The sequence below is a fragment of the Hippopotamus amphibius genome, chromosome 5 (genome assembly GCF_030028045.1).
Source record: "Hippopotamus amphibius kiboko isolate mHipAmp2 chromosome 5, mHipAmp2.hap2, whole genome shotgun sequence".
In the NCBI taxonomy this organism is placed as follows: domain Eukaryota; kingdom Metazoa; phylum Chordata; class Mammalia; order Artiodactyla; family Hippopotamidae; genus Hippopotamus; species Hippopotamus amphibius.
Window position 1 is genome coordinate 35,214,391 of NC_080190.1, and position 11,900 is coordinate 35,226,290.

Here is an 11,900-nt window from a genome sequence, read left to right on the forward strand (position 1 = left end):
AAGGGGGTATCCATTTGTGATATAACAAACGGTAACCTTGCCGCTCAGTAGTAATACTATTGAGTAATAGTCGAATTTCTTAAAGACCTTGCAATAAATCTGCTTAAGGTCTAACAAAGTGTAGTTCAGTAATGTATCTAATTTATTTTCTAATATCTGGACTTATTTTATAGAAATTCAGAGATTTGAGACTTCTAGCCTTAACTTGTAAATTCATAAACTTAAGAATTAATTTTCTTCTGATTTTAAAGTAATATGTATTTATGTGGCAAACTCAGGAAAATATTTAGTAATTACTCCAAATCCCACCATTCAATTTAAACATTATTAGCATTTTAGTATATGATTCTTAAGGAGAATTTCTAAGTGTTCAGTAATCAGAAATTTTGAAAAATAGAATTTTTAAGATATTTACTATTTAATAATTTAATGAAGAGGGAGATACCAGTGGAGTATTCCTCTAGTTTAGGAATACAGCATATTCCTTATAAATTATTTTACTCATACACATTTGCAGTGTCCTAAAGCACTAACACTTCCTTTCTTGCCACATGAATTCTATCTATCAGTAGTTCCTTATTCTAAATTAGGTTAAGTTTCCTGACAGTTTATAGAACATAGCCAGGCATGGGATGATAGATTTAAGCTATCTGAGGATGGGTAGTAAGTATATATATTTTTAGAAAGCATATACAGTTAAAATGGGAAATTTTAGAGTTTTTGCCTATTCCAACTATACATCGCAGTGAGAGGTGTAAAGGCCTATTTAATGTAGAAAAAACATTGCCCTTTTCCAATTCCAATTTTTCATTATTAAAGTGTTTTGAGGGAAGGTCTTGACTTACTTGTTTATATTCATTCTTTCATTTCCTCTTCCTTCCTTCTACCTCCCACTGTCCTTCCCCCAACCCTCTTAATCTTCCCTTGTTTCCCAGAAATAGCCTAAGTCTCTTCACCCTCCTCAGCTAGGTCAAACTTCTGGTGGTAGGGAGGAGAGAATACTGTAGCCAACCTGAAGAACCTCTAGCTTAGCTTGGTTCTTGAAGCAGAACCATTTCAAGTAGGAGACATGTACTTTGTTATAGTTTTCCAGACCCACGTATCTTCTCAGGTGGTCAGTGTCCTGTCTTAGGTGGTCTCAGCAATTTCACAACTCAGTTTTGCTGTTTCCATATTTCATTTCCATTTGGATAATGTTCAGTTACCCTTTTACCCCCATTTAACATATGGATTATTAACACCAAATCCATAAAGAAAAGCCCAGTTTCTATGGGAAGAAGAATTTTAACTTGCTTTTGTTGATTGTCAGCCATAATGGCAAGTGGTTTAGTTGTGTACCTCATTTAATCTTAGTAATGGGCATATAATATCCCATTTTGCAGATAAGAGAACCAAGACCCAGGGAATTTACAAAAATTGCCTAAGGTCAAATAGTTGGTTAATGGCAGAGCTATGATTAAACACAGGTTTGTAACTCCAGAGTCTTTGCCCTTTTACCTGTATCATCAGTAACTGTTCATCAGTGAGTTAGATGTAAGTCCACTCTTTATACCCCAGTTTTGGCAGATATATTATTACAAATCCACATTAAATGATTTGATCTGTTTCTCAGTGCTGTCTGTAAAATGGATATAAAGAGACTTGACTTCATTGGATTATTATCAGAGTCAAGTGAAATAATAAGCATGTAAAGCATGCATCTGATGTGAAGTCTTTGATAACCTGTAGCTATTATTGTTATATCAGAGAAAAGGAAAATACTGGACATTAGATTTTGTGTTTGTTCTCTACAGTTGGTCAGATCAAAAGTTAAGTCTAAAAGTCTGACCTGTCCATTGTTTTCATAATTAGAGACTTGCCACTTCTTCAGTAGGCCAAGTTATTTAGGCATCATATAATAGCCAGAAAAACCAAGATAATAGACCTGCTTTCCTTATTCAAAGCATATAGGGAAAGTTATATGCAGTTTGCATTACATTCTGAAGGGAACGTTGAAAGCTTAAAGCAGGTCAAGAATAGCACAACCCAAGTGTTGTCAGAACTTATAGGGAAAAGGTTGAAGGAACTGTAAACATTTAGCTTAGGAAGAAGTGAAGAGGGAAGGGGTAAGGAGGTAGACATGGAAACTGTAGATATTTGCAAGACTGCTACTATGTAGGAGACTTATTTTTGGTGGCTGGTTGGCAGAACTAGAGTCTATGGATAAAAATAGCCTAAGGATGGATTTTTGCCTTAGGAAAAATTTGTCAGAACTATCTGAAGAAAGGAATGAAGGAATGGGCTGCTTCGGGAAGCAGTGAGGTGTTTAGGTGTAGACTGGACAGCCACTTGTTATTGGAGGTATTACAGTAAGTCGGTCATTCATTGGATAAGGGCTGGACCTCCAAGCTCCCCTTCCAATACAGTCAGTGACTTAAATTCTGGTTCTCCCACTTGCCAATAGTTACTATGTAGATTTGACACTGATGCAAATGAAAGCATCATTTTGTGTTGCCCATTCTTCTAATTGTTATTTCCCTAGCAACACCCTGGCAGGTTGTAGCAGTTATCAAAGAAATTATTTGTAGTTACTGTCAACCCCAGGAAACTAGCTATTTTAGATTCATAGATATTATAGATTCATAGGGTTGTAAGGGGCCTTGAAGTTCATATAATCCAATCTTGTAGATTTGATTCTCCATTTGGTCACTTTTTCAGCATGTCCTCTTTCAGAGAGAGATATTTTATAATGCTGTTCTAAACTGATTATATTTTTTAGTAAAACTGAATTGTCTGATATTTGAAAACTGGTGAAGGAAAGCTGGCACGTAGGAAGTACTCTTGAGAGGGAATGAGAGAACGGGTGGTTTTAAGGCCTTTTGAAATTAGCTGCCCACTTTCAAAGGCCTTGCAGGTTTGTTCTCTGACATCATTAACAGGATAACACCATGGTGATAAGTTTATTAGGCCTAATTAGTTTTTGTGTGCTTTCTTTATCTCAGTAAATTTTCATAAAAATAAGAACAGGAGACTTTTGTTTTTTCTTTTTGTGTATTCAGTTTGGGACACTGGCGGTTCCATTGCTGGCTGTCACTGAGTAGGAATCTTATTCCCAAAATTTTATAATTTTATCATCTTTGTGTGTAGATATTTAGAAGTACAACTCGCCACTTTTTTTTTTTTTTTAAGAATTTGTGCTAGAATAGATTCGGTTAGGACCAAAGTTCAGACACACATATTGATTCAAGGATTAAAGTCCAACAGGTAAAAGGCTAGAACCACCATGGCAGATCAATGCTGTTTTATTTTTGTGTTGTGTTTAACTAAGGGATATTCTGTATTGACAGGCCAAAACTTGTGTCACTTCTTTTCCAGACTGGTGGTCATTATTGGAGAGGAATTATTTGCTAACATAATTACTTTGTGGCATATAATTTTATTGTCTCATAATACAGGTTTCAGTATTTGATAATTTTTAGTTGACTAATATAGAGTGATTCATTTGAAACATTTCTATTTTGTTATATTTTCAAAATAAAAGTATATTGTTTTTAACTGATCTTTAAAGGTAGTACATGATTTTTGTTTAAAATACAAAAAAATTTGGAAATGCTTAGAGAGTAAAAATACCCCAGGCCCACAGGTAAGTATAACCACTGTTAAGTTTGGTTGGTCCTTACAAACTTATTATTTTTATGAATATATATATTTATGAGGGTAAGTCAATGATTATCTGCACTCTGGCTGTAGAATTTATTTTAATTAACTTTTAGAAAAGACAAGTAGGTGCAGATTGCGCTGTGCAACGTGTTTCTGGTGTGTAGTATAAGTCTGTGCTGTGCAGTCCCCCTAACTCCACCCTCAGGGTCTTGGGAGTCATTTTACGAACCTTAAATCCGAGCACCCGGCCCTCCGCCCAAGTAAATCCAGACGTTGGCATTACAGATTGACCTCTAAAGACTCATATTGCCTGAGGAAGAAACCCGGAAGAGGAGGAAGAGGAAAGAAAAGGGATCAGGAATCGCTCTTTCTCAGGCACGGTTAACCTTCAAGGATGTGGCCATACAATTCTCTCAGGAGGAGTGGGAATGCCTGGACCCTGCTCAGAGGGCCTTGTACAGGGACGTGATGGTGGAGACCTACAGGAACCTGCTCTCCCTGGATGTCTCTGATACACATGTGATCAAGAAATTTCAACCACAAGTGAACAGTGATACAGGAGACGTATTCCAAACAGTCATATTGGGAATACATGAAAGCTGTGAATTCCAGCATTTTTACCTTGGGAAAATCCAGGAAAATATGCCCTATGACTTTGAGTGTTGGGGGAGAGATGATGAAAGAAATGACAAAGGGTTGCCTGTAACCCTGAAAGGAGATCTCACTGATACAAGAGATCAACATGGTAGAAGAGATGCAGGAAATAAGCCTCTTGAAAATAGGCTTGGATTACGATTTCAGGATAAACTGCCCGTATTTCAAACTGAAGGAATAATTTATGAATGTAATGAAATCGAGACGTTTACCAACAGTTTCTCATCTTCACCACTTCAGAGAATTCCTCCTAGTGTCGAAACCAACATATCTGCTGTCTGTGGGAATGATATGCATCCATCAGTACAGACACAAGACCAGGAAGCACACAGAGAACTTATAAGTGTAATGAGTGTGGCAAAACCTTTAATCATAGCTCTTACCTCACTAGACATCAAGTAATCCACATAGCAGAGAAACTGTACAAATGCAAAGTATGTGGCAAAGTCTTTAGTCGAAATTCAAACCTTGTGGTTCATCGAAAAGTTCACACTGGAGAGAAACTTTACAAATGTAATGCGTGTGGCAAAGCCTTTAGTGTATGTTCATCCGTAACTGACCATCAGGTAATTCATAAAGGAGAGAAACCATATGAATGTGATGTGTGTGGCCAGTGTTTCTGTCACAGGTCACAGGATTCATACCAGAGAGAAACTTTACAAATGTCATGTATGTGACAAAACCTTTCGTAGGAGCTCACATCTTACTGCACATCAGATAATCCACACAGGGGAAAAATTATATAAATGTGAGGTATGTAGCAAAGTGTTTAATAAAAATTCACAAGTTGCAATTCATCGCAGAATTCATACTGGAGAGAAACCTTACAAATGTAATGCGTGTGGCAAGGCCTTTAGTCAAAATTCACTTCTTGCAAATCATCAAAAGAATTCATACTGGAGAGAAGCCTTACAAATGTAATGAGTGTGGCAAGTACTTCACTGTGTTTTCAAGCCGAACTTAACCATCAGGAAATCCACACTGGTGAGAGACTTTTAAAATGTGATAAATGTGACAATGCTTTTAGCAGGTGTTTACACCTTATGTTTAATAAGAAAAGTCATACTGGATACAAGTTAGGTAAGTATCTTTAGTGTGACAAGGCCTTTAGATAAGGAATTCATTCAGCAAATAATTCTTGAGATTACCCCATAAATACCATGTTTGTGGAAAACTGTTACTCGTAGCTCACATCTCGCCAGTCATGTCAGTTCATACTGGACTGAACATTACAGATATGCTGAATGTGGCAAAAGCTTTTAGGTTGTGCCTTAAACTCAGATTTCATCAAATACTTCATACTTAAAAATGCAGTGATTGTGGCAAAGTGTCTAATTATTTCTCAGTTGTCACTAGATATAGGAATAATTAATCCTGGAGAGAAACTACACAAATGTAATGTGTGTGGCAAGGATTCTGCCAAAGATCCCAAGTTGGGGAACATGCTGGAGCAATGCTTTAAAAACCATGAGTGTGGCAAGACTTTTCTGTGATTTCAAGTATTCTGCAACAGCAGAATCCATATTGAAGAGAAACCATGAAACTCTATGGGCAGAGGTTTTTTCCCAGGCCTCACAATGTACTAGACTTCAGAATATCTTTGAGAGACAGCACACAATAGCAGTAGGATAAGGCTTGTATCTGAAGATCGAAACTGGAACAAGGAGAATTGATGTTGAAAAGTAACCTTACAAATGTAATGAGTGTTTTAAATTTTTTCATCAAGTATCCATACCTTTGGCCTGAGAGAATTCATGCAGGACAGAAACTATACAGATATACTGAACATGGAAACACCTTTAAGAAACAGTGTCCTCAGGGTTCACCAAAGAACTCATATTGGGAGAATCCTTACTAATGTAAGGATTCTTAAGGATTCTCCCAGTATTTAAATTTGTAAAAAATTTTTAAGCATTTGTAACAACAGTTCACACATCAGAAAATTCATACTAGGAAAAACTTCTCCAGTTATCTGAGGGCAGCCTCAGATATTACATACTGCAGAGTCATTAAAAGTCACAATATGCCAAAATTTATGACGTGATGTGTATATGACAGGAAGAAGGACATGTGAGAAAATAGCCCATTATCTTCAGTGTATAAATATTTAATTATTCGTTTTTGTTTTAAAAAGGCTACATTACTACTCATGCCTTTCAACCTGAAGTTTGAAGTCTGTTGATCTTCTGCCTTCGTTACAGGCCTTTAATGGTGGTCTCTGGAAGGAAGGAATTGAATGAAGGGACTGACTACATTAGGTGTGGTTCATTCACACCCATGTTCCCTGGAAAAACCATGCTGAATTGTGAAAAAATTTTTTGAATTTTTATTGGAGTTGATTTACAATGTTGTTGCTTTCAGGTGTACAGTAAAGTGAGTTAGTTATACATATACATATATCCACTCTTTTTTAGATTCTTTTCCTGTAACAGGACATTACAGAGTGTTGAGTAGAGTTCCCTGTTGAGTGATCAGATTTAATATTGTGTGAATTAGCATCGGGAAGGGGCAGAGAATAATGTAAAACTATGACCTGACTCACCATGTTTATTATATTCAGGTGCCCATCCGTAGATAGGCCAGTGTGGGTTACAGGAAAGAAGGCTCTACCGCCTGACATTAACAGAGCAGGCAGGACACGAAGGGACGGGGTTTTTCATGGGAGGAGAGTGACAGGTTAGGAGGGACTGATTACCTGGTAGAAATATTGCAGGGGAAATTTGGTCGCTTTCTCCATTGAATGGAAATAGCTGTTCCTATATATGATTAATGAAAAATTAGTCTTATTTTTTGGAAATTTAGGAGAGCAGTTATCTTGAGAGAAAATTTTAATCAAAAGAACCAGAATAGTATTTCTGTGTGTATGATTCACATTTAACTGCCGTTATTACATTTTGCTGCTGTTTTATTCAGAAAGTATCATAGGTCTCATGTTTGAATTAATAAAATTTAATCACTTTTTTCATAAAAAAAAGACAATTACATCATTTTTCGACATAGTCTCCTTGCTTTTCAATACACTTTGTCCGTCTGTCAATAAGCTTTTGTATTCCCTCATTAAAAAATATTTTAGGCTGAGCTGTAAGCCACGAATGCACTGCTGTCTTCACTTCTTCATCAGAAGTGAATCTTCATCCTCCTAGGGCTGCTTTTAGGGGACCAAACAAGTGAAAGTCCAGTGGAGCAAGATCAGGACTATGGGGAGGATCCTTTAACACCTAAAAACGAAGTAATCTACAGACAGACTCAGGTTTCAAAAGTTTGTGCGAGATGGGTACCGAAACAACTCACGGAAGAGCAAAAACAGAAGCATTCAGATATCTGCAAACAAAATTTGGACCGATACTCTAAGGAAGGCGAAAGTTTCTTGAAGAGAATCATTACTAGTGATGAGACATGGATTCATCACTACGAGCCTGAGAGTAAGCAGCAGAGTATGGAATGGAAACGTCCTCCATCGCCGACCAAGAAAACGTTCAAAAGTCAACCATCAGCTGGAAAATTGATGCTTACAGTTTTCTGGGATTCTCAAGGGCCAGTATTGGAACATTATCAGGAAAAGAGTTCAACAATCAACAGTGTTCGTTACAGTCAGATGCTTACTGAAGAACTGAAGCCTAAACTTCAGATTAAATGCAGAGAACTGCTGTCCAAGGGCGTTGTGATCTTGCATGACAATGCATGTCTGCACACTTCTGCCCACATTGTCAACACTGCCAAAACTTCGTTTTGAGGTGTTAAAGCATCCTCCCTGTAGTCCTGATCTTAACTCCTTATCTTGCTCAGCCTAAAACATTTTTTAATGAGGGAATAAGAAAGCTTGCTGACAGATGGACAAAGTGTATTGAAAAGCAAGGAGATTGTCGAAAAATGATGTATTTGTCTTTTCTAAAAGTCAATTAAAATAAAGTTTACAGCCAGAGTATGGATAATTTTTGATGTATTTATATACATGTATTTATATACACACATACATACATAAATAATACTATATATATGTAGATACATTTTAATACAAATTGTATTATACTATGCATGCTTTCTGTAACTTAAAAATTTTGATACAGCATACACATTTTTCTATGGTAATACGTGCTAAGGTTTTTTTTTATTTAACAGCTGTATAGTAGTTATTTAACCAATTTTTAATCCCTAGTTGGTGGGGATTTTAAGCTGTTTTGTTTTTGTTTTTATACAATGAACATCTTTGTATATATATCTGAGGTTCTTATTTATTCTAAGTAAATAATTAAATTCCTGTATTAAGCATCATTGCTTGTCAAAGGGTATCTATTTATTAATTTTTTTGGGGGGGGGTACACCAAGTTCAATCATCTGTTTTTATACACATTTCCCCATATTCCCTCCCTCCCTTGACTCCCCCCCCCACCCTCCCTCGAGTCCCCCCCACCCTCCCTGCTCCAGTCCTCTAAGGCATCTTCCATCCTCGAGTTGGACTCCCTTTGTTATACAACAACTTCCCACTGACTGTTTTACAGTTGGTAGTATATATATGTCTGTGCTACTCTCTCGCTTCGTCTCAGAAGGGTATCTATATTTTAAAGTGATCTATATTGTCAGATTTTCCTCGAGGGAAAGGTATTTACTCCTGACAATGTATGAGAACGTCTGTTTCTTCATTGAAATGGACTTCTTCTAATTAATGTAATCAGCATTAATTTTTTTAAGCCTGACAAATATTTTTTTCATAATTTAACTAGCACATCCTATATACTAGTTCAGTTCTTAAGGTCTTGATACTAATGTAAATGTACTCTCCACAAAATCTTGACCTGCATGTCTTTTGTATGATCGATAAAAATAAGAAACTAAGTTAAAGACAACTGTATTGCAGGAGATAATTCCTTTATATTATAGAGTTAATATTGGAATTGTTATTTTAACTCAGTATAACTTAGTTTCCCATGAGACTTTAAATCCTTGGTCTATTTTCTGAGGCCCTTTGGTATATCTCAGCTTATTTATTTTTCAAAAGAATTTTATTGGTCTGGAAAAGTGAATTAAATTTTCAGAGAGCCATAAAAGTTGAAGCTTAACCACAGTTAAATCTGAAATTAGTTTCGTTGGTGGGTAGTTCAAAATATGTTTTAAATGTAACGTGCACATCTTAAAAAATCTCTTAAATGAACAGGAGGCTCTGATGAGGAAGAAAGTACTTCAGCATCCGAACTTTGGAAGGGCCCATTACCAGAGACAGAGGAAAAATCACAGTAAGTCCTGATGATAATGTTAATAGATAATGATAATGCATACCTTCTACATCAGTCTAGGAAGCTATGACCACAGCCATTTTTGATAACAGTTAATGAAAAACCTAGCCTCATGAATGTCTATTTAAAGCCAAGGACCACCTAGCCTGCTAAGATGAGGGTTTATTCCCAGCCATTGCTTATGACCATAAATAGCCAGCTTGTCCAGCTCCCTCTTGGTGAGTAAATCTATCCTCAGCTCCCTTGACAGATGACCTCCTAGTCTTCGCTTTGATTCTTTCAGAGAGGTGCTGTTTGCTAGCTTCCAGAGCAGCCTCTCCATGATATTCTGATTATCATAAACCTATACAGGAGAGCCCTTTGAAGATATATGGAGGTGTAAAAGTTTTCTTGCCAGCAGCCACCTTAGCCCCCAAAGACAGACAACTCTACACATGCATTGTTCTCTGCTATTGGTTGAATGAGCTGTCTGGATATAGGCTGGAGTATTTTCAGTTCTTCTCATATACTGGGATGTTCACCACTTGAGCTTTATTTGTTGAAAGGGGATAAAATAATACCTACTACATAGAGTTTATTGTGAAGATTTAATAAAGACTGTAAAGCACCTGGTACAATAACTACCAGTATAGTAAGTTCTCAATAAATTTTAGTCTCATTTTGTTAGTCTAGGCATATTGATTCATAATAAGAGACTTGTTGAATCAATCATAATTCACTAATGTAAGCCGATTATAAAACATCTTGCTAATTTTATAATATATTCTCAGTGTAATAGAATTCAGGTGTGTTGGAAAGAGGTTTGTTTGTTTGTTTGTTTTAAACAAGATTACTGTTTTTCGATGATCTTAACCAATTTTTTCAGCCAAATAAAGAATTCCCAAATGAGTGGTCATTATAAATCAGATTATAAAAAAGGTATTGCTATCCTGGTCAAACTATCAACTGAACTTTTGACCATATAACTTCTCCTTGAGGAGCTGAAAATGACAGAATAGGTCTTAGAGTCAACTCACCTTTTTGGCAGTAAAGATACATGAATAAAGCCTAAGAGGGGTTTCATAATCCAAAACTCTGTGACCTTATAAAAACTTGACATCTAAGTCCACACAGATTCAGCTGATTTCATATATTTAAGTTCTTACTACAGTTTAAAAAATTCTACTGCTTTTTGCTGTCATGCATGGGAAAAGGACAGTAGCAAGGAGAATACCAAATTGTAGGTAATTCTTAAAACAACTTTATCTGATTCTGTAATTAATTTTTTGAAAATCTGAACACGGTTGTGGTGGCTTTATGCATTCACAGTTATTTAAAACCAAATGATGGAGTCCCATTGTGAATCTCTGATCTAAACAAACATTTTCTAAAGAGACTGGTAGACAATTTATCCAGCTTGATTCTCTGCTCCCAGAAGGGAGAGAAGCACCTGTGCGTACATTTAATCTTCATAACAGGAAGATTATGAATATGAGGAAATGTAATGTTCATTTTATAGATAAGGAAACTGAGCCCAAAGAAGTGAAATAACTCGCTTGCCCAGCTAATAACTGACAGAGCTAGGACTTAAACATTGCCTGACGTGAAAACCTGTGCTATTTCCCTTGTACTGCTCTGGCTCCTGGCCTAGTATTTATTTACTACTTCACAAATTTTATAATATTTTAACACATTGTAATTTAATATCTCCTTTAGAGTTCTGTTCTTTGTTTTAGACATAATCTTCACTGCTACAAATACATTTTTACTCTTCTCAGAGTAATAAAACCTTCAGCTTAAGCAGATTTTCCCTATTCCTAGGAGTAAGACATATTTTTCCTCAAAGTAGTTTTTTTTCATTCATTTTTTGATCAGGCTATAATTTGAAACGAGAATGAACAGAGTAAGTTATAAAGTCAACAAAAAAGTAAAGAGAAGCAATGACATTTCACAGAGTACTTCAAAGTAAAATTTTAGGTAATAAATACGTTTAGAGAGATGTGCCAACATATACAACATTGTCAACTTAATTAGTCTGGGTGTAGTTATGATTATTTTAGAAGCCAAAAATTATTATAGCTGAATCATGAAATATGTTGATATATAAAAGAATCAGCAAATATGTTGGATTAAAATATTTTATTTTTCTTAATCTCATATAATGTCACCTAAGTTTTTTCTCTAATTGTTGATTTTAATCAATATGTATACTTTTTCTTTTAAATAGGGAAGAAGAATTTGATGAATATTTTCAAGATTTGTTTCTGTGAGATGGAAGAGGGATGCTTACATTCCTTAATGTGAAAGTATACTTTGAAACTCTTCACAAAAGTTTTGTCTACAAGTTGCAACTTCAGTAGTTTGTCTTTGGAAATAAAAATGGAGCTACTCTCAGAA

At 35.8% G+C, this 11,900-nt stretch overlaps 1 protein-coding gene across 3 annotated transcripts in view; it reads left to right on the forward strand.

Annotated features, from left to right (window-relative positions):
• The window catches only part of LOC130853265 (protein FRA10AC1), a 94,346-nt gene extending 82,446 nt beyond the window's left edge, over positions 1 to 11,900 (forward strand). For 2 of the 3 annotated variants that reach the window (XM_057734900.1, XM_057734903.1), the window contains exons 13-14: positions 9,446 to 9,524; positions 11,731 to 11,900. In XM_057734900.1, the coding sequence (XP_057590883.1) occupies positions 9,446 to 9,524; positions 11,731 to 11,773 (122 nt within the window). In that variant the 3' untranslated portion in view covers positions 11,774 to 11,900. The remainder of the gene's footprint in view (positions 1 to 9,445; positions 9,525 to 11,730) is intronic. The other variant, XR_009053708.1, reaches the window with a different exon arrangement.